Raw genomic sequence first — 23,571 nt, 5'->3', positions numbered from 1 at the left:
TGGTTCGTAAATGAGGCTTAACATTGTGTTTGTGTTTGTTTTTGAGTTGCCACAGTATGCAATAAACTGGCATGTCTTAAGGTCAATATTAGGTCAAAAATGGCAAAAAAGAAACAGCTTTCTCTAGAAACTCATCAGTCAATCATTGTTTTGAGGAATGAAGGCTATACAATGCTTGAAATTGCCAAAAACTGAAGATTTCATACAAAGGTGTACACTACAGTCTTCAAAGACAAAGGACAACTGGCTCTAACAAGGACAGAAAGAGATGTGGAAGGCCAGATGTACAACTAAACAAGAGGATAAGTACATCAGAGTCTCTAGTTTGAGAAATAGATGCCTCACATGTCCTCAGCTGACAGCTTCATTGAATTCTACCCGCTCAACACCAGTTTCATGTACAACAGTAAAGAGAAGACTCAGGGGTGCAGCATTATGGGAAGAATTGCAAAGAAAAAGCCACTTTTGAAACAGAAAAACAAAAAGAAAAGTTTAGAGTGGACAAAGAAACACAGACAGTGGACAACAGATAACTGGAAAAGAGTGTTTTGGATCTTAACCCCATTGAGCTTTTGTGGGATCAGCTAGACTGTAAGGTGCGTGAGAAGTGCCCGACAAGACAGCCACATCTATGGCAAGTGCTACAGGAAGTGTGGGGTGAAATATCACCTGAGTATCTGGACAAACTGACAGCTAGAATGCCAAGGATCTGCAAAGCTGTCACTGCTGCACGTGGAGGATGTTTTGATGAGAACTCTTTGAAGTAATTTTTTTCAAATTGTAATAGTAATTTATCACGTTATTAATGTCCTGACTATACATTGTGATCAGCTGAAGGCCACTTTGGTGGAATAAAAGTACCAATTTCTTTCCATAAGAGCAAAATCTGTACATTATTCCAAATTTTTGGTCGCCAGTGTAAATATTACCTATGTATTATTGTTTTTCACAAAATGGCCAGCGTACATGGAAACTTTCATCTTTTTAATCAGTTTTTGTTGTTCTTGTTCTTTTTTGTTTTTCCTTTTGTAAAGGCACTATATAAATAAAACGTATTATTATTATTATTATTATTATTATTATTATTAATCTGTAATCTTAGGCAAAGCTACTTTGAAGAAGTTAAAATATAACTTTGATTGTTCTGTATTTTTCAGTCACAAAATAATTCCCATACTTCCATCTGTGTCATTTCATAATTTTGATGAAAATGTGGAGAATAGTAATAATAAAGAACAAGAACCTGTGTCTAAACATTTAACTTGTACTGTATTTTGTGGAAGTAAAAACAAAACAATTATACTATTGAAAAAAACAAACTTTATTCATATGTACAAATATGACAGAAATAATCATATATAAAATATACACAGTATACTGTATATAGAATAATAGAAAGTCTCTTGTATTGAGTTTCTCTGCACATGGTAACATGGTATCATCCTTTTCAGCACAAAATGTCTATTATGACATCATGAGACGGATGAGATTTGAAACCACATGAACATTCAGGCTGTTCCCCAGCACACGGTACTGCTGCTTAACAGAAATGTGCTTTGGAAAGGCTGAAACACACACACAAAAAAAAAAACACATTTAAAATCAACGGTCAACTGCCTGCACACGCATTCTAAGGAACCTTACAAGAAACTAATTTGGAACACTCTACATAGGCAGCAACTTTATGCGTCAAAAATCACTCGAATCACAACTGATTTTCCCATTAGCATGTTGCTCGGCTTATTCAGTGATACTCTAATAAGCATTAAAATACATAAAGCACACAAATATCATGGAAAATACTATTTTATTAACATTTAATGGTATTGAAGGAATTACATTTACAAAATGACATTTCTCTCTATTTGTCCTCAATCTTGAATGGATTATTTTTTTTTTTAACAGAGCTCTTCATAATCAGCTCACTAGTTTTTGGAAACAGGGCCAGCAGGTCTGTCTGCCGAGTACTGCAGAAAGTGTGTGACTGTGTGTGCATGCACGTGTTAAATTATTAAAGTAAAAATGGGCAGGGATCTCTCTAATCTTCTCTCTCTCCCTGTCTTCACCTTGGTCTTGTCTGTTGCGCTCAACAAATAATCGAGGCCAAAGCTTTTTAACTTTAAACCTTTCTGCCACTGTCACTGAATGATCAGCTTGGAGGCAAAGGCAGAAATTTCTGAAAATTCCCGACATTACAAAATATCAACTGAATTCTTGACTTTAGAATGCTAAACACCCTAGGACATGGTTTATCAAGGCTGAAAATACCATCCAAAGATTGTAGAACTTAGAGCGAATAATGGGCAGTTATCTATTCATTAATGTTTTCACAATCCAGTGGAATGACAGACTGGACTTTACAGCTTCAGTTCCAGAAACTCCAGTTGACTCATATTAATTTATATTTAGAGTTTAATTATAAATGATCTACAAATCAATTAAATTAATATTTTGATATTGATATTAAATGCAATGTTTTTATTTCATTAAATATAAAAGTATTTTTTCTATTTAATTTAATTGTTGCACTTTTACTCAGTTTATTTGTGAATGTGTGTTTAAATGCGTTGCACCTGGAATAAGACCCGGTATTAACATGGAGAGCGTAAAATACAGGTGTAAACATACAAAACATTTTGTGATCTTACCACTCAACCCACATACGGAGGTAGTCGAAAACGCAACTGACCAGATTTGTAGTGTCAACGCTAATCCGCAATGATGCATCCCAGATGACATCATTTTATTTGTGCTTTAAAAACACGCATTAACACACTGACATAGTAAATGATGCATGCAGTCATGAAATCAGGGACCTTCCCATCAAAATCTGAATACAAGTGGTCACAGAGGACACATTTCAGATGAATGTTAATACCAGGTGTAAACAGGTCTTATTTGTCTGATGTATGTCTTACTGAATTCTGCAGGGAAGCCCATGAGATTGGCAATCTCTCTGGGTGTGAAGTATCTCAGCTTTAATTGCAGAAGTTGCTTTAGTTTGTCTTCATCAGAAAGCAGTTCCAGACCCTTAAACACACTCTCCATCTCCACATCCACACAGGACTTCACGACGGAACCTGTGCCCTCCACATAATGACCGTAACTACACAAAGAGAAACAACCATTATGATCAGCAAAACAGGAGTTCTATACTTGTACACCCACACTAAATCTGTTTCTGTTTTTCTTTTTTTGTGCTGATTGTATGGAATCTATTTAAATATGTTCACCCAAAAATGAAAATTATCTCATCATTTACTCAACCTGACTCTTTCTTTCTTCTGCAGAACACAAACAAACATTTTTAGAAGAATATCTCAGCTCTGTAGGTCCATACAAAGCAAGTGAATGGTGGCCAGAACTTCGAAGGTCCAAAAATCACAAAGGCAGCATAAAAGTAATCCACATCGACTCCAGTGGTTAAATCTAAATCTTCAGAAGCGATATGATTGAGGTGGGTGAGTCCTTTTTTACTATAAATGTTCTTCCCTGCCCAGTAGGTTGTGATATGCACAAAGAATGCTAATCGCGGGTAAAGATGCAGACTACCACCCCTGGAGTAGTGCGTTCGAATCCAGGGTGTGCTGAGTGACTCCAGCCAGGACTCCTAAGCAACCAAATTGGCCCGGTTGCTAGGGAGGGTAGAGTAACATGGGGTAACCTCCTCGTGGTCACTATAATGTGGTTCTCGCTCTCTGTGGGGCGCGTGGTGAGTTGTGCGTGGATGCCGCACAGAATAGCGTGAAGCCTCCACATGCACTATGTTTCCACGGTAACGCGCTCAACAAGCCACGTGATAAGATGCGCGGATTGACGGTCTCAGACGCAACTGAGATTCGTTCTCTCTCACCCGGATTGAGGCAAGTCACTACGCCACCACGAGGACTTAGAGCGCATTGGGAATTGGGCATTCCAAATTGGGGAGAAAAGGGGAGGAATAAAAAGAATGAAAAAAGAATGCTAATCGGCAAAAACAAATGAAGAAAAATGTGAAAGGGAAAATGGACATTTATAATAAAAAAGTACTTAAATATTGATCTGTTTCACACACACACCTATAATATCGCTTCAGAAGTTACGGATTTAACCACTGGAGTTGTGTGGATTACTTTTATGCTGCCTTTATATGCTTTTTGAACCTTCAAAGTTCTGGCCACAATTCACTTGCATTGTATGGAGCTACAGATCTAAAATATTTTCTAAAAATCTTACACATACACATCTGGGATATCATGGATGAAATGATGAGTAAGTGAGAAGTTTTATTTTTGGGTGAACTATTCCTTTAAATGGATTGGAGAGTACTACACTCTTATTTGTACAGTAGCTAAAAATTTGTATGTTTTACATTTAATTTTAACAACATAAAATACATTTATAATGAAGGGGTGGGAATTTTGTGACAGCTCTTCGAATTCTGCAGAAAAATTTGCATCTGATTTCCACAGAATTCTAAAGTTCTAAAAATATTTCACACTCTTGCATGTTCGTTTATTACATATTTTAGCTAATTTAACAATGTTTTCTACTAACTATTATTGTGTAGTGCTTTGTTTTACATGTCTTACAATATTTAAATCCTTTGCGAAAACATATCCGCCACAATCAGCGCAGAAATTGTACAAAAATGTAATAAACTGCACATCAGGTTATGAAGCTTTAAGTCACGCACCCTTTAGTAAAGCAGACTGATCTCCTGCTGCTGGGCTGAACTATATCCATCAGTACAGCGTATCTCAGCAGGGTTTTTGGGGGCAGCAGATACTGATCCATGTTCTCTTCCTCTTCCAGCAGGAAGTCCTGCAGCCTCCGCACTGTCTCTTGTCTATCCTGATTCCTCTTCCGTTCCAACTCTTGTTTAGTCTCAAGCTTAAAAATGATAGTACCCGTCTTTTCTCTCTCAGACTCAGACGGTGCAGGCTCATTGTTTGGAAGAGTTGAACTATCTGAGGTTACACTGGAGGTTGATTTGGGAAAGCCCTCTATAATCTGCCAAAAAGATGAGAAACTGTCTGTAAAGAAATGTAAAATCCTTTGCAGAACTGAAATAACACCTTTCTACTTGTTCATACAACAAAGCAGCTATTTAATACTCTTTTTAAATGGCATGAATCTTCAATATTTAGTAACTTTGATGTCATTTCAAACCAGTGCAACCCAATGTACATAAAACAGTATTGTTGTATCTTAGAAACCATCTACAAATGGGGCCTGGGTAGCTCAGCGAGTATTGACGCTGACTACCACCCCTGGAGTCACAGTTCGAATCCAGGGTGTGCTGAGTGAATCCAGCCTGGTCTCCTAAGCAACCAAATTGGCCTGGTTGTTAGGGAAGGTAGAGTCACATGGGGTAACCTCCTCGCGGTCGCGATTAGTGGTTCTCGCTCTCAACGGGGCGCGTGGTAAGTTGTGCGTGGATCGCGTAGAGTAGCATGAGCCTCCACGTGCTATGAGTCTCCGCGGTGTCATGCACAATGAGCCACGTGATAAGATGCGCGGATTGACTGTCTCAGAAGCGGAGGCAACTGAGACTTGTCCTCCATCACCCGGATTGAGGCAAGTAACCGCGGCACCACGAGGACCTACTAAGTAGTGGGAATTGGGCATTCCAAATTGGGAGAAAAAAATAAATAAAAAAAAGAAAGAAACCGTCTAAAAAGAAAGCTACCTCTGTTGAAGTCTGGAACGAGAATGATTCTGGCGGTCTCTTCGCAATAAGAAAATATCTGAGCCTAGAATTTGGTATCCCAAGCTGTGGCAATAAAAACAAGAGTGGAATACAAGATATTTTACAAAATGAAGAACTGGTTTTTAAAGAGATAGTAGCATCCCAGAGTGCCACTTGATCAAGGAAAAAGACATGCTTACAGATGTTGGTGAAATCAGAAACTCCTGAAAGCTGTAGTCACACTCTTTCAGCATCTTAACTAAAGCATCCCTGTAGATTTGAACATAAAAAAACATCAGTCTGCTTCTCGATTAACAGAGTGAGGAGTGTTTGGGAAATGTGTTTGGAGGTGCTAGTGGTTTAGAAATTTCGCAATTCACATTTAAAAATACACAAGACATAATTTAGTTTTAATACAAACTGTTGGGATGATTGGAGTCTACACTCTCTTTACCATCCCTGCTAACAATTCTTTTTAACACAATCCATGTTGACAGCAAAACAGAGAGCAAACTCATGACCCCATTGGCTCATAGCCACGTAACCATGGTGATCCCCCTGCGTAAAGGGCTCCTGTGCCTCCCAGCGGAGGTTACCTTGCAGCAGAGGTCTCAAAGCCTTTCACATTTTCCAGCAGAATAAAGCATGGACGCTTGTTGAGCCTGCAGAAGAAAGAGAGGAAAATTATTTTACAAAAATGAATCTGGCAGAGCCAGTGAAGAACACAATGGACCTCAGAAAGGGCAAACAGAAGGAGAGAGAGAGGAAGCAATTCCTTATCCTTTCACTGGTCATGAATTAATAATGTTAGATGTGCAAAAATATAATGTCATTGCCAGGAAATATGGCATGTTCATAGGAAGTACTTTTAAAGGGATAGTTCACCCAAAAAAGAAAATTCTGTCATTATTTACTCACCCTCATGTCGTTCTAAACCTGCATGCTGTTATACTATATGGAGAACACAAAAGTATAAACGTTCGTTACACAGCTCTTGCCATACAAAATAAATAAGTAAATAAACAAAACAAAAAAACAATACAACAGTCCATTCGACTCTTCCGCTATATTCCAATTCTTTTGGCAAGATCTACACTAATAACTTTTTGTCTGAAAATGCATTATTTTTACAACATTTACACATCTCATCTACACTAGAACGGCATTTTCCTTTACCGAAAACAGAGACTTACGAAAATGCTCTTCATAATCGTATACTTTGGAAAATTACAGAAATTTTTTGTTGGAAAAATGATGTTAGGAAACTGAAAATGGAGTTTTCAAACTTATACAGATTAGTGTGGATCTGGTACTTGTGTAAGATGTCACTGACACCACAACGGCATTGGTTCTTGGAGTAAAAACCAAATGCTACACGCAATTTTAAATCTGGACTTTGGGAGAGGGCAGGATTATCAATGAATAAGGACTTAATATTCGATCTGTTCTTCACAGAAACCTATCGTATAGCTTCAGAATACCTGAAATACACTGCACAAGATGTATGAACAACACTTATGATAATTTTATAGTTTTTTGTATTCTTTTTGAGCTTGACAGCCGAGGTCACTATGTCATTGTATGGCAAGAGCAGCATAAAGAGTCTTCATAAAATTCTCCATTTGTGTTCCCCAGAAAAAACACAACATATGGGTTTGGAATGACATGAGGGTGAGTAAATAATGACAGAATTTTTTGGGGGGTGAACAATTCCTTTAAAAGAGAAAGGGAGCATGAATTTTTGAATGTAATTTGAGAACTGATGTCTCAGTGGCTTCAGAAGATCACAGATTTATCCGTTTGACCTTGGCAGAAGGTCCAGGATGTAGAGGAAGCTCTTCGTTCTAGGGTCTGTAACATCTCCCTGCAAACCAATCCTATAGAGAAATATACAATATCCTCAGCCAACAATTTATCTGCCTTTCTTTACATAACAGGCATGTTTAATGAAGAAAAACATTTCTGATCACCTGGTGAATGGTTGACATGGGGGACTCATCAAAATCATGTCAAATTTCAACTTGTCGAAATCCTGTAACGTCATTCCCTAAAATACACAAAATCAAAACAGCTTTCATAAAGATATTTAACACACTATAAAAGACAAAAACACTCTCTCATGCATTTTAAAAGGTAAAGGCTGTTCCTATAAATCACACTCATAACAATGATTGTAACTAAAAATGGTATAGAGTTATAGAGCAATAAAATATTCTTATGAAACCAAGTTAATTGCACTTAAGTAACTCTTCAGCATGAAAACATTCATTCTTAGTACATCCAATACTTTTAAATACATTAACTTGTCTGGTATACAGTCCTACCATTTTTATAAGCACACTCTGAATCTCAAAAGCATTAAACACAGAATGTTTAAAGTTTTTATGGAACGAGGCCAGTGGCAGGTACATGATTACCATGCTGACAAAGCACAGAACTTTAAACACCACAAAAACTACTGAGTTACTCTTTTACCTCCAATATGCTTGTAAAACCCCAGTCATGGGGTTTGTTATGTTATTATGTGCTGGCAGGACTAATATACAAACAGCATTTTTTAGATGTAACAAGAGAGACATGTTGTTAGGAACGCAGTACGATTTTGCATAAACTGGGCTTGTCATGTGCAAGGGTGGCAAATCAGTGGAAATAATCATTCCTATCTTTCAGATTAAACTTTATATGTATCTATGTTTAAATCATGTTTGTCTGCAATTATCAACCTAAAAAAAGGAACCGATTTAAGGAAAACCACCCACAACCTTTAATGGGACCCACTTAGTGATATGTGAAAACATCCAGATAAAATGTGTCTAATTAAAATTCATATGGAACCTTTTCAAAAAGAATAAAGAGTGCTTTTTCTTCACAATAAACTGTGATGTGATGAAAACCCCAGATAAATCAAGCAGGGACTCACCTCAATAGTTTTAGGTAACAGAGGGGTACTGGGGAAATTGTGTTTGTAGATTTCATTGGCTGTTGTGTTGATGTCCACAGCAGCCACAACTTCAGCAGGAACTGAGCTCTCTGAAAGAAACATACACATTCATCATAAAATGTGTCTGAAATCTTTTGTCTGATCAGCAGACAGTCTGTGATCCTGTCATATTTTATTTATGAAGGGAAAACAGAGAGAGAGAGAGAGAGAGAGAGAGAGAGAGAGAGAGAGAGAGAGAGAGGAGAATAGCGAGAGAGAGAGTGGAGAATAGAGAGAGAGAGAGAGAGAAAGAGAGAGAGAAAGAGAGAGAGGAGAATAGCGAGAGAGAGAGAGTGGAGAATAGAGAGAGAGAGAGAGAGAGAGAGAGAGAGAGAGTGGAGAATAGAGAGAGAGAGAGAGAGAGAGAGAGAGTGGAGAATAGAGAGTGAGAGAGAGAGAGAGAGAGAGAGAGAGAGAGAGAGTGGAGAATAGAGAGAGAGAGAGAGAGAGTGGAGAATAGAGAGAGAGAGAGAGAGAGAGAGAGTGGAGAATAGAGAGAGAGAGAGAGAGAGAGAGAGAGAGAGAGAGAGAGAGAGAGAGAGAGAGAGAGAAATAATAACTCAAATGTTATCTCCAATCTCAAATGTAACCCAGTTGGCATACCCTTTAAAGCATAATGCATTCCTCCTATTCCGCTGTATAACTCCAGAACACGGAGTTGCTCCATTCTTTCTCTTCTTCACTGATGTTTATGGTGTTTTGACAGCACACGACATGCCGCATGTGCAACCTACAATACATGACCCTCAAGAAACAAAGCCAGTGAACGAAGGTTCCGGCTTATTTCCTCCTACTACTACGCTGATTCTTCTTAATAATAATAATAATAATAATAATAAATAACTGGTAACAAAAAAATACGCTTTGAGGTGCAATTAAGGGTTCAGAAATTAAGGGGGGCTCGGGGCAAAATGCCACCAAAAATAGCAAAAATGCCCTCGAAATTCAAAATGTGGTGAATTTCTGGTCTATTCTATAATAGTCCTATACTTATACATACATTATGTCATAGACTAAACATGAGTGTAAATGGATTTAATTACTATGGTAAAGTATTACATTCTCAGTTTAAAAAAAATGGCATAATTTATTATTTAAAGTGGCGTAATTTACATACATTACATACATAGCCTACTAATGTAAAACTTAATTTCCGATATTTGTTTGTTTAACAATAGACTACAACTTCTACTTAGTCTACAGTAGGCTATACCTAACGAATTATTAAAAACATAATGAATAAAATAGGAAAATAAAAAATAATAACAAAAAAAAAATGAATTCAAGTTAAATATTGTTTAAATATTGAACGTTTATAGCACATTTGATACACAATAATAAATCAAATCCCTTTGCATATTAAATAATAGCTAATAACTATGCAAAAGTCTATTTTAAAAAACATTTATGGGAAAACAAAGGGAAAAATAAGGGAAAATAAAAAGCTTAAATATAAATATAAAATATAAGAAACTCAATGAACTTATAAGCAAGGCTATCTGATATTGAATAAATAAATAAATAAATTGAATGACTTTCCCGGATTTGCTGTGGTTAAGACCCTCTCATTGATCATGCTCCTCTCCCAGACGGCCCCTCTACGTCACTAAACTCCCTGCACCGTTATGTCATTTGCATAGGGAGTGGACTATAAATCCGGGCCGAATCTCTGCAGTGGTCTCGGTTGGACAGGACAATCTGCGTGGTGTCTTTGCGCTTAAACTGGGACAAAAAGTGAAAACGGGCGTAGGTTTCGAGGAGACAGCATACCATTAAAACTAAAGGATTACAAACATGACAAGCCGAACAACTACAACTTCATCTTCTTATCAAAGGATGTTCGGTGGGCAGCGACCCGCGATGGCCCGCTCCACTTATTCGAGTCGCCAGTACAGCAGCCCGGTGCGTACAACAACATCCAGAGTCTCCTACAGCGCGTCTTCCGCGCCTCCATCCATCTACATGTCCAAGGGCGCAAGAGTGCGCAGCAGCGCGCCCCTGCCAAGGCTCTCCACCGATACTTTGGATTTCGGGCTCGCTGAAGCCATGAACACCGAGTTTAAAGCAAACCGCACCAATGAGAAGGCTGAGATGCAGCATCTTAATGACAGATTCGCAAGCTACATAGAGAAAGTAAGATTCCTGGAGCAGCAGAACAAGATCTTGATCGCGGAGCTCGAGCAGCTGAGAGGGAAAGGCTTGTCCCGGGTTGGGGATCTGTACGAGGATGAGATGAGAGAATTGCGACGGCAAGTGGACCAGCTCACCAACGAGAAGGCAAGAGTGGAAATGGACCGGGACAATCTGGGAGAGGACATAGAGCGCCTAAAAGAAAAGTATGTGCAATCTTTAGTGTCCCATAACAGATCCTGCAAGACAATAATCTTTTCTCAACTAGATTAGAAGAGTGGAATAAAATGAAATAATTAACATCCCTGTAGAAAAGAAAAAAAAAAAAAAAGCTAAATCCAGCTAACTGGTCAGTTGGGTAGTTATAGAAGGTTTGGGACACTTTATCTATATATATATACACAGTATTATATATATATAATAGAAATTTATATATATTACAGTATATAGAGTATGTGGTGCACTTAGGGGCGTAGATCGAACCCCCACCCACCCCCTCAATAATAAAGACAAGCAAGTACAACCCACCCCACCCCACCCCCGCTTCACAATACCCCCCCCCCCCCCCCCCCAAATCTACGCCCTTTGGTGCACTTAAACAACAAAAGTCTGTATTTTATGCATGCTTTGGAGTTTTAGACAGTCTGATGTTGTTACAGACATATACTTTAAAATCGTAGGAAATTGATTTTAAAATGTAATTGTTTATCTCTGACTTTGATTGATTCTGGTCAAATGTAACTCAGGATAAAGCCCTTCTGTGTAGGGAGAGTTTTCTCTTTACTAGGTAATTTCTCTCTTGTTGACGGTTGGTTTAATTTTGTTGACGTAGGAAATTAAATGAAATAGATTTGAATTAGTTTAATATCAAAGGCAATAAGGGGTTTAGAAGGTGTAATTACCGTCCTGGTGAGAGACTTGGATGCAATTAGAGATGTTGAGAGAGTTAGAGTGGGTTTGACAGTTATAAAGGGTGTGGCTCTATTGAAATATCTATCTGTAATTTTCAGACTTCAAGAAGAGATGCTTCAGAAGGAGGATGCTGAACACACCCTGCAGAGTTTCAGAAAGGTATGTTTGTGTATTTGTGTGTTTGGATATGCATGTGTTCAGAAATAAACTAACCTATAAAGTATTCAAACACCATTTGCAGACCCATTTTAGATCCACAGCTCATTTAATGGAATGCTCAACTTTTTATACCAAAGCTCATTACTCTGTGATTAGTTAGTTTCAGTTCAATTGTGATCAGATCAGTCACTAAATGTGACCATCTGAGTCTCACCACAATCAGGGGCAGTGGAGACCTAGTCAAGCTGCCCTACGGTCTGGCATCAGGGTTAGACACATAGAGAACAGAGAGCTTTGTCTGAGGGACAGGCCTGTGTGTTCATGACAAAGCAAACTGTTGTACGATTGGGAGGGGCCAGAGCTTGCAAAGGGTCACTGGTGAATTGTGGCAGCAGAGAAGAGGACATTTTGTGTGTGTGTGTGTGTGTGTGTGTGTGTGTGTGTGTGTGTGTTAGTGTGTCTGCCACCACCAGCTGTGTCCCAAGCAGCATGCAAACTATTGTTATTCAATTCAATCAGGAATGTCTCCAAAGAATTTGCATGTAATGTGATTTTGTTTAGTGCAGCAGCATAGAAGAATAAGAAAAGGAACTGTGCTGGATTCAGAGGATGTCCTGGAAACACAAATATTAGTCATAGGTGCTTAAATAATGCAATATCACACATGCAAGAGTGCTGTTATGCTGAATATCAGCATGGTTCTGATTTGGAGGCTTTTATACAACAGTTCTATAAACAAGAAGTTATACTGAGTAACTGACATTTCAGACATAATCTGGCCAGCTATTTTGTTTCTTTTTGCTCTGTCAACAAAAACAGTTCACCCTTACAAAAATCGAGAGTTCATGGCCAATTCGCCACTGATTATTTTCACATGCAAATGAGCTTTGCGGCAAACTTGCGGCAAATTGTCCATTGCCATCAAAGGTTTGCTGCAGGCTCACCACTACCGGTGAAGAGCTGAAAACTTCTGTCAAACATTTGCAGTGAATCACAAGCTCATTTGCATGTGAAAATAACGAGCTGCAAATTTGTGGCAAGTTTTTTGTAAGTGCAGTTACAACGTTGATGACCATAGAATTGGAATTCTACTGTATGTAGCGAACACAGACAAGATGATTCTGATTGCAGCTGGACTGTTTTCTGTTTTCTGCTCCATAAGAAGCAATGTAAAAACAAGCAAACTATTTTAAGTGTTGGATGGAGTAAAAATGAGTTCAGGCTCAACTTGTGCAGTTGTTGGCTGTCGTAACAAATCAAAGTAGTTGATAATATCAACGTAACTAACTTCGGGCCATCGCTTCATGTCATGTACCCACTCGGGTGAGGCACTGTCAAAACACTGTAATCGCGACTCTTTTTATCGGCAGTGTTTAGCCACACATTTTTTTATTTGCCAATTTTTGTCAATTTAATACTCTAAACATCACATTAAACTTTAAAAATACATATATGCGGGGGCCTAGGTAGCTCAGTGAGTAAAGACGCTGACTACCACCCCTGGACTTCGCGAGTTCGAATCCCAGGGTGTGCTGAGTGACTCCAGCCAGGTCTCCTAAGCAACTAAATTGACGCAGTTGCTAGGGAGGGATAGGGAGTCGCATGGGGTAACCTCCTCGTGGTCGCTATAAAGTGGTTCGCTCTTAGCGGGGCGCATGGTGAGTTGAGTGTGGATGCCGCGGTGGATGGCGTGAAGCCTCCACATGCGCTATATCTTCGCGGTAATGCACTCAACAAGCCACGTGATAAGATGCGCGGGTTGACGATCTCAGATGCAGAGGCAAATGAGATTTGTCCTGGATTGATACGCCACCACGAGGACACGAGTGCATTGGGAATTGGGCATTCCAAATTGGGGAGAAAAAATAAAAAAATACGTATATGCCATGCATCCTAGAGGCTGGAAAACAAAAACAGTCTTAGGTTATTGATCGTGGAACACATTTGCGTTCACAAAAAAAGATGGATATGAAATATCAACAGTCTTGGAAGGAACTCAGATTGTCCATTAAAATTAGTGGGCTGGTTTCATGCAATATTGAGTCCCCCAATGAAATCCTGTCCCACTAGGAACCCAAAGTTTTGAGTATTCTACACGATGCCTGATCGAAGAAAAACGTACAATGTCTTTAAGATTTATGTAGTCTTAATCATGAAACTGCATCAATTGATGTCATGTAAGCTATACTTTATATAACAAATTGCATGATATAACCAAAGCAACAAACGGTCAATTTAAACATTTTTCTTTGTGTTTTCAATTTGTATGCCAATCAATTAGCTTGCTAAGCTAGCATTTCATATTGCAATCCCTATGGTTTGCAAGCATATATTTAGTGCGTACTTCCCATATTTAAATCAAAAAGTTACGTTTTATGCTCTATGGTAAATGGATATCGTAATGCTGTATTGACTGATGGTATTTACATGATCAGGAATTAGAAACAGACACTTCTAATTAGCCATTAAAAATAACTACCCAAGGTGGACAGGCTTAATATTGCATGAAAATGGAAATAATTGTTGTATAATTTATTTAATAACATAAAAAACATAAAAAAAAACTCTAAACTAGCTATAATCTAAACTAGCTATAAAATCAAAAAAATCTAAACTAGCTATAAACTTGCCGTAAATTTTCAGCATATTTGCAGTTCGTTATTTTCACATGCAAATGAGCTTTTGATTCGGCGCAAAAGTTTGCTAGAATTTTGTAGCTCTTTGCCGGTAGTGGTGAACCTCTGGCAAACCTTTTGCAACAATGGACAATTTGCCGCAAGTTTGCCGCAAAGCTCATTTGCATGTGAAAATTAACAGTGGTGAATTTGTGGCAAGTTTGCTGAAAATTTGCCATGAACTCTTGATTTTTGTAAGTGAACATTTGCTAAAAGAAAGTAAACAAGACTTTAAGGGGAGCATTCTCCAAAGTTCACAAACTGAAGAAAGCTGAAATTTGACTCTGTTTTATGTATTTTGCCCACAGGATGTTGATAATGCCTCCCTTGCTCGTCTGGACTTGGAGAGAAAAGTGGAGTCCTTGCAAGAGGAGATTGCTTTCTTGAAGAAACTTCATGATGAGGTACAGAACATTTCAACCCATCTGCCCACAGGCTTGTTAAGATCAGTGGATTGTGAACATTGTGTGACCCAACACAGTGGTTAAATAGGCCATAGAAAAAGGTAGTAATACCAAGAGAAAGGTACAGGGCCTTGTTTTATTAAGATTCAAGGCCTAGTTTTGTCTGCATTTCAGAATCAGGTTCTTTTTTTAATTGCAAAACAGCTTCTGTGCTTTTGCGCTTTTGTAAATTTTCAGTACTTTTCCCATCATCTCTCTGCAGGAACTTGCGGAACTGCAGATCCAGATCCAGGAACAACATGTGCAGATTGATATGGAAGTGGCCAAACCTGATCTCACCGCTGCCCTAAAGGACGTTCGCCAGCAATACGAGACTCTGGCCGCCAGGAACGTCCAAGAGTCCGAAGAATGGTACAAATCCAAGGTCTGTCTTTCAACTTTGTGACTTATTGATCACCTTATGATTGAACTTTCCTTTGTTTGGTTACATAAATATTTTCATCACATTTGTAAGAAATAAAAATCACAATTGAGTTCTCTTTAATATCTCAATATTAGTTAATATACACTCACTTAGCACTTTATTATAAACACCTGTACACCTACTTATTCATGCGATTATCTAAGCAGCCAATCATGTGGCAGCAGTGCACTGCATAAAATCATGCAGATACGGGTCAGGATCTTCAGTTAATGTTCACATCAACCATCAGAATAAGGAAAAAATGTGATCTCAGTGACTCTTCAACTGTGGCATGATTGATGGTGCTGGTATGAGTATTTCTGTAACTGCTAATCTCCTGGGATTTTCATGCACAACAGTCTCTAGAATTTACTCAGTATGGTGCCAAAAACCACCAGTGAGCGGCAGTTCTGCGGACGGAAACACCTTGTTGATGAGAGAGGTCAACGGAGAATGGCCATACTGGTTCGAGCTGACAGAAAGGCCACGGTACCGCAGATAGCCATTCTGTACAATTGTGGTGAGCAGAATAGCATCTCAGAACGGACAACACGTTGAACCTTGAGGCGGATGGGATACAACAGCAGAAGACCACTTCAGGCACTTTATTAGGAGCATAGTGTTCCAAATAAAGTGCTCAGTGAGTGTATATTAATATAGCAAATCTCAGAAAACAATGAGATTACAATAAATTCTGAACGAAAACATGTTCCTCTAGGAAATCATGGTAGAGAATTAAATTAAATAGTTTGTATCACTTTGAACTGATGTGAGTATCAAATGACATGAGAAGAGAAGCCGTGGTGATCTAGTAAGACAGAGTGAGATTTTTAAGGATTAAGTGAGACAGGCTCAATTCAAGATCAGCTTCTTAAGACACAGCAGATGGTGACTTTATGGCATCTTTATATTTAGAGACCATCTGCTTCTCTGTATTGATCATCTTAATAGATCAATAGATCTATTACCTTACATCTTCAAACATGAAACCAGCACAGTCATCAGTGTCATTGAGGATTGAAGGAAATAAAAGCCAAAGAGGCAGATGGAGCACAGAGTTTTTAATCTGTCTAAGAACAGTTTATTGTGCAATAGTACGGCCTTTTATCTCGGTTTCCCCCTCTTCCTGTAGTTTGCTGACCTGTCAGAAGCTGCTGCCCGTAACAACGATGCGATTCGTCTGGCCAAGCAGGAAGCCAATGACTACCGCCGTCAGCTTCAGTCGCTCACCTGTGACTTAGAAGCTCTCAAAGGAACGGTGAGTACTGAAGAATACAATGTTAGTATTTTTTTAAATGCTTAATATGGGTAGTTCTCAACTGGTTTCACTTCAGGACCCATATTTTATGTAACTTTTTCAGTGTTACTTAAATACTTTCTCCTATCCCAGCTTAAAATGCCGAGACAACTATAAATAAGCCATTCATAGGTTCATTTTCTTGAAAACCGTAAACACTGTCTCTGTGGCGCTGTAAAAATTCCTCTGTTTGTTTTGAGCGACCTGTCTCAAGAGAGACAATGAAGCCCCGTACACACATGCAGCGACAAAGCGACCTCATCTCATTAATTTTCAATGAGAGCTGGCGACACGAGCAACAGCGACCTCTGGCGAATAGATGTGGGCGTGGTGAACGACACCACAAAGTTTAGAAAAGTTTAACTTTATGCAAATGAGGAGCAACTTTTGGCAGGAACAACCAATAGGAGAGAACACATGCCAGTGGAGCTGACGTCATCCGTCTCCTAGTCGAGTGCAGGCAAAACAGAGAGGAAGATAATGTTTTTGTGAGCGTTTACACTGTTCTGTATGAATTGTCTGCAGTAAAAATAATCAGAAAATTACGTGACTGTGGCGACATTTTTGCTAAATTAAATTACGTGGTTCCTTTCACGTATCGTGGCAGTTCCGAGATAAAATGTCCAATGAGTGGCGCTAAAAGCGAGTACATTTTTCTCCCAAACAGATATGTTTTTTAAGGTTAATGCTCTATAGAGTTTTAAATCAGCAAAACCTACCCCCCTACCCTAAATCTTAAACCTAAACCCAACTGATAGTGTAATAAAAAGCAAATATGAGATGAAAATTGCAAATGGTGAAGCAACCACATCAAATTGTAGTGCTTCTTTGACACTTTCAGCTCACTTGTCAACTGACATGTTGTTCAGGACTCGTATCCCGGTCCTTTGCATCGCAAGTGTAATGGCTGAGGTAGTAAATAAGCAGGTTTGGGGAGTAACGGAATACATGTAACGGGATTACGTATTTCAAATACAAAACATAAGTAACTGTATTCCACTACAGTTACAATTTAAATCATTGATATTTAGAATACAGTTACATTCAAAAAGTATTTTGATTACTGAAGAGCTTACTTTGCATTTTATTGTCATTTGTTTCATTTAATATTTAGTCCTTTCAGATGGAAAACATTTATACATATAAATGATGCGATTCAAAGCGACTTATAACAGCGGTGAAACACTTTCTTATGATGTGTTACATTCATACGAGCAGACAGAGAAGTAAGTTTGAAGTAAGTTTGGAGCAGCAGAAATAGAAATAAACCTTGTGTAAATTGTCAGCTTTACGCTAAGCTAAAATGCTATTTCTAGCCATTTTACATGCACGTTACCAGGCACGATCATATGTTTTTATCAAGAAAATTCATGTTGGATCATAAATTCTTTTTTCTAGTAAGACCTTTGATATTAGGGCAAAAATCTTATACTTGATAATAATTGTTTTATTGTTTTCCTGTATAAATATCTAAAAATCCTTAAAACAAGATCAATTTGATTTATCTTGTTTTAGAAACAACACTGCATAAGATATTTAGGTTTTTCAGAGAATGTATTTTGAACATGTGTATTTTGTCTTACTGTTCTGGCAGAGTTTTTATAGTCAAAACAAGTGAAAAAATCTACCAGTGCTGAAGAAGTAATCCAAAGTATTTAGAATACATTACTGACCTTGAGTAATCAAACGAAATACATTTCAAATTACATTTTACAACATGTATTCTGTAATCTGTAGTGGAATACATTTCAAAAGTAACCCTCCCAACCCAGATTTTAAATAAGGAATAATTTTTGGGTCATCACCCATCAGTTGAGAGCAACTGCTTTATACTACGGCTCCTTGCATTACAAAAAAAAATTATTGGATCCAAACTGATCATTTCAGAATGAGTCCCTGGAACGTCAGATGAGAGAGATGGAGGATAACTTTTCCATCGAAGCATCTGGTTACCAGGACAACATTGTGCGTCTAGAGGACGACATGCGTAACATGAAGGATGAGATGGCGCATCATCTACGTGAATACCAGGATCTGCTGAATGTTAAGATGGCCTTGGATATTGAGATCGCCACCTACAGGAAGCTGCTGGAGGGAGAAGAAAGCAGGTGAATTTTCACTTTTAAGGATCTGTCTATCTATCTATCTGTCTATCTATCTATCTATCTTGTTATTTATTATATTTTATTTATCTTGTTATTATATTTATTTATCTTGTTATTATATTTATATATTTATTTATCTTGTTATTTATTATATTAATTCTTTTATAGATATACCTTCATTTGTTTATAGGATTCTTATATTTCCTTTCATATTTGAGTAAAAATATTATTATTTTTAATATTATTTTAGAGTTTAAATTATTATTTATTTTTATTTTCACATGCATCTCTGACAACTGCCACAAATTATGATCTCTTTCTCTTATATAGGATCACCACACCTTTTCCCAACATCACATCATTCACCCAACGAGGTACAAACTCTTCGATTTCAACAATATCCTTATAAACACGATTTTGGGGCAAATTGAGATGAAAGGAATTGCTCCTTTTAAGTGCGATAGTCGAGAAAGGGCTGAGCTCTGTGTGATGAATAAATAATACATAGTGCAGATCTTGGACTAGGCGGCCATGAATCAGTTTAAAAGATGCAATTACCGCTAGAGTCTTGTCTTATAGGCTTGTATCAAAACTAACTCGCATTTTTCTAATGAAATGACTATGTACAGTAAATTATATATTCTGCCTGCAGAGTCCATGAAGGAAACCAGACCTTTGATTGACAACCTGTCTAAGAAAGTGGTGATAAAGACCATCGAGACAAGAGATGGACATGTGAGTTACATAAACAATAAGAGAAAATTATGAGTTTGTTGATTTTTATATGAAAATGATGACACATTTTGGCCTCTCTATCTATTGCAGATAATTAATGAGTCCACCCAAAATCAGGATGATCTGGAATGAACTGCATATGAACCTGTGACCAGTAGGGGCACTGGAGAGCTGAAGAAGGTGGCACTGAACTAGAAGAAGAACTTTCTTTTTGTTGTGTGGGTTAAAAAAAAAAAAAAAACAAGAAAGAAAAACAGCTTTAAAGTGCCTTTTTTTTGCATTGCCACACTAGAGAGGACTATTGATAGATCAGTATTAGAGCTGAGAAGACACTGTAGTTAAGACGACACTGAGTTAACCAGCTTTATCCCAGTTTATGTTTACCACAATGTCTGTAGTTTACACTGTTGAAGACCACAGCAATACTGCCACAGTAAAGTACTGCTACAGAAAAGTGTCCCAGAATTGTATCTGTTTTATATAATTATTGCAGTTGACCAAAACCTTGATGAACTTGTGTCTCTTGCACCAGATGACCAAAATGTCAACACATTTCCACTAGTTCAATAAACCTTTTCAAAATGAATGAGATTTTTTTTCATTGTCCTTTATAGATCACTGCTTACCCGCACCATTATCTCACACTCAGCATGGTATTTCAGCTATTTTGATCACATTCGCATTTATTCATTTAGCAAACGCTTTTATTGGAAGTGACACACAAATAGGGAAAATCACAAGTAATATCTCTTAAAGGTGCTACAATATTAGCAAAGTTGATTCAGATTTCTCTCCTTGTTGTGACATTAACCTTTTCCTGACATGCTTTTCTGACAAAATAAAAAAAAAAAAAACATGTTTTTGCACAAACCCTTCCACGTCATAAAATTAAACGGATTACCAGGATTTATCCTTGAAAGTATACAGCACAAGTACACATTTCTATTGTTTAATTAATGGTAAATTGTAGGACACAATCAGGCTCACTTAGGGTGGAGGGAAAGGGCAAAGACCAGAAAATAGTGCCAGTCTAAGGAGGGATTTGGTATATTGGCATTAGTATTGTGGCAGCATTAAGATATTAGAACAAATCTCCTGTTGAGGCCAACATTAAACCCAAAGCTTGACGCAACTTTGCACAAAACCTCATTTAATGATGGAAACTGGGACCAAATCCAAGAAAATGGTCTAAAAAGTATAATGCTTCAGTTCATAATCTATCAGACATGTTTTGGGGATTAAATCTTAATGATAAAGTTTAACATTTTTAATAAACGTCAACCTTACACAATTTTTGGGTTGATTTTAAAAATCTTTTTCATTCAGTTCAATCAAAGTCTTTCTAGCAAGTCAGTCCACTGTCAGCCATCTTTGGAACGCTCTCGGGAGGCTGTTTTCAGTCATGCCAGTGCAGCTCCTATCTACTTGAGAAAGACCAAAATCTCAAAGATGGTTGTTCAAGATTACGATCAAAGGACATATTTCAAATCAGCAATAAAATCTGACAATACTGGTATCATAAATTGTGCTTCTGTAACCAGTCCAGCTCGACCCGGATTCTAACCGGCATCGGCTGGCATGGGAGGCGGGCGAGCTAAAGGGGAGGCTAAAGGCTACAGCCTCTAGTGTCAGTTGCTAGTGTGCCACTTGAGGCTAGGGGAGTGAGATTTACACATACCTTACAACCATCACGTACCAGCTGGCTCCTGTTACACTCACCCCTAAACCTCACTCCCATCCGGGTCACGGCACCACTGTAACCGATGCTGCTCGACCCACTCCGAATGGGATTTGAACCGGCGTCAGCCGGCATGGGAGGTGGGCGTGCTAACGAGGAGGCTAAAGGTGACAGCCGCTAGCGTCAGTCGCTAGTGCGCCTCTTGAGGCCGGGGGAGTGAGGTTTACACATACCGTACAGCCGTTACGTACCAGCTGGCTCCTGTTACACATCTTTACCTCGTATTATGCAAAAAGAACACAATATTCCCAGCTTGTATAGCTAATGTGCATGCACGTACAGAGTTGACTGACAGGTGATGTCTATATTTAAAAGGTGACTGTCTTTTTTAACTCTAAAGCGGGACATCCTTTCTACATTTGTTGACTGTTGGGCGCTCAGAGCTCCTTGGTTGAGTGTTCCAATTTCTCCCATTCATTTAAATAGAAGTAGCCCATCTCTGCTAAATAATCTCTAGTTCAACTGACTGACTGTGTTGTTTATATGGACTAAATCACTGATCCAGTCAGAGTCTGGGAAAATGCAGACTTCTGATATTCTGACAGGAATGATGTGATAAAAATGTTAACACTTCATGCTTTAATTCACTTAATAAACTGTTTTTCAAAATGCAGTCATTAGTCAGATTACAAGAGTGCATGTAAACACAAATTGACGATAAATTCTAATCCAGATTTTTCCCTCGTCTGCCCTCTAGTGGACGTTTGGTGTATGTTTCAAATAGATTTACCATGTACTGTAAAGTGGCTGGTTGCAGTAAGTGAAACTGTAAAAGCAGAAAATGAGTCTTGATTGCCAATGATTGCATGGTCAATGAAACAACAAAGAAACATTGTGATTGTCTTATGAATATTAACCATGGTGTGGCTACCGATAGTGACGATAGTATTTTGTGTAACTATGCTAACCACCAAAATATACCAATATTGTAAGTTTTTTTTTAACCTCATTTGAGGTGCGTGGGATTACGGGGATTTTGATTCATTTTCACTGACTCGGGTCACTTCAATCCGTTCAAACAGAGATTCGATCAGATTCATTCAGTGACCAGAAACCATTTCTGTAGCTACAATTTTTTATCTTCAAATTCTAATTAATTTCATAACATGACTGTGTTTACATACAAAATTGCCAAAGCATCAATACACACAACAAATAATGGAAAAGAAAAAGAGAAAATAATAATAATAACGGTAACAGCCTAACGATAAAAATAAAAAGAAAGGTGCCAGTGATGGTAATAATAATAATAAAATGTATACAATATAAAATACAATGAACATTTAACAAGACATAATGAACGTACAAATTAACATAAAATACTGTAACAGATGTACATACAGTAGCTATCTTTGATTTATTATGATAATTAGCTCCATCTGCATGGGAGATAAATGTTTAATGAGTGAGTCAGTGATTCAACTGATTCGTTACACGTTACCAATGGAAGTGAACGAGAATGATTTGTTCACTTAAATGATTGGTTCAAAAACACTGATTCGTTCATGAACGAAACACTAGCGTTTAAACGCAAGTGAAGCGAATAAATATGGAAGTATGAGGAACAGTGCATAAAATGGGGATTCACGTGTATTATGCTAAATAACGAACCATGTCCACAGTTGCATGTCCTGACACCCAGGTGCTTAGAAATGGCGGTTAAAACCTGTGAGACAAACCAAACACTCGACGTTCTAAAAGTCAAGCCGGTTGACTTTTCCCGCCATAAAGAGTCGACAAACCAAAACCTGCCAATCAGTGCTAAGCCACGTTTTTCATACCTCAGAAAACAAGTAGGCTACCACTTACATTTATTGGCAGTTTAGGATAATTATGACTAGCTGTGTCTGGTATTGAACCACGAATTGACAAATGTACTCTCAGAAACAGTCTCAACTAGTCACATTGAACACGGTAAGCAAATGTATTTTATAATGGTATGTGTATAACTTATGTAATAACTTATATCATTTAAATAGTATGTCAAATGTAGTATGCCAACAGTGTTAGCACACATAATAGATTGTGAGATGGATCTTAAAAGAATTCTCTCATGATTTACTCACCCTCATGCAATCCCAGATGTGTATGACTTTCTTTCTTCTACAGAACACCAACAAAGAAGAATATCTCAGCTTTGTAGGTCCATACAATGAAAGTGAATTTGAACTTTGAAGCTCCAAAAAGCACATAAAGGCAGCTTTGAAGTAATCCATAAGCTTCCAGTTGTCATCAGCCATATCCTTGGCAATTATGAATTCAAGCTCAATTACACTTCCTAGTGCCTTCTAGTGCTCTGCAC

The 23,571-nt window shown here is 38.0% G+C and overlaps 2 protein-coding genes across 2 annotated transcripts; one reads left to right on the top strand and one right to left on the bottom strand.

Moving 5' to 3' along the window:
* Window positions 1–1,306: 1,306 nt before the first annotated feature.
* Window positions 1,307–9,802, bottom strand: trdmt1 (tRNA aspartic acid methyltransferase 1). The gene is made up of 10 exons (XM_051682384.1): window positions 9,255–9,802; window positions 8,592–8,701; window positions 7,642–7,718; window positions 7,477–7,548; window positions 6,268–6,333; window positions 5,872–5,941; window positions 5,672–5,755; window positions 4,676–4,992; window positions 2,919–3,106; window positions 1,307–1,565 (listed from the first exon to the last, which is right to left on the bottom strand). Exons 1-10 carry the CDS (start codon window positions 9,316–9,318, stop codon window positions 1,465–1,467), a joined length of 1,149 nt encoding a protein of 382 aa, XP_051538344.1. The 5' UTR covers window positions 9,319–9,802; the 3' UTR covers window positions 1,307–1,464.
* Window positions 9,803–10,310: 508 nt separating this feature from the next.
* LOC127431811 (vimentin) lies at window positions 10,311–20,117 on the top strand. The gene is made up of 9 exons (XM_051682381.1): window positions 10,311–10,987; window positions 11,792–11,852; window positions 14,836–14,931; window positions 15,194–15,355; window positions 16,527–16,652; window positions 18,579–18,799; window positions 19,127–19,170; window positions 19,449–19,531; window positions 19,622–20,117. Exons 1-9 carry the CDS (start codon window positions 10,446–10,448, stop codon window positions 19,661–19,663), a joined length of 1,377 nt encoding a protein of 458 aa, XP_051538341.1. The 5' UTR covers window positions 10,311–10,445; the 3' UTR covers window positions 19,664–20,117.
* The last annotated feature ends 3,454 nt before the right edge of the window (window positions 20,118–23,571 follow it).

The sequence above is a fragment of the Myxocyprinus asiaticus genome, chromosome 41, assembly GCF_019703515.2.
Source record: "Myxocyprinus asiaticus isolate MX2 ecotype Aquarium Trade chromosome 41, UBuf_Myxa_2, whole genome shotgun sequence".
Lineage (NCBI taxonomy): Eukaryota > Metazoa > Chordata > Actinopteri > Cypriniformes > Catostomidae > Myxocyprinus > Myxocyprinus asiaticus.
Note: the sequence above shows the minus strand (reverse complement) of the source record. Positions and strands in the feature narration are given on the sequence as shown.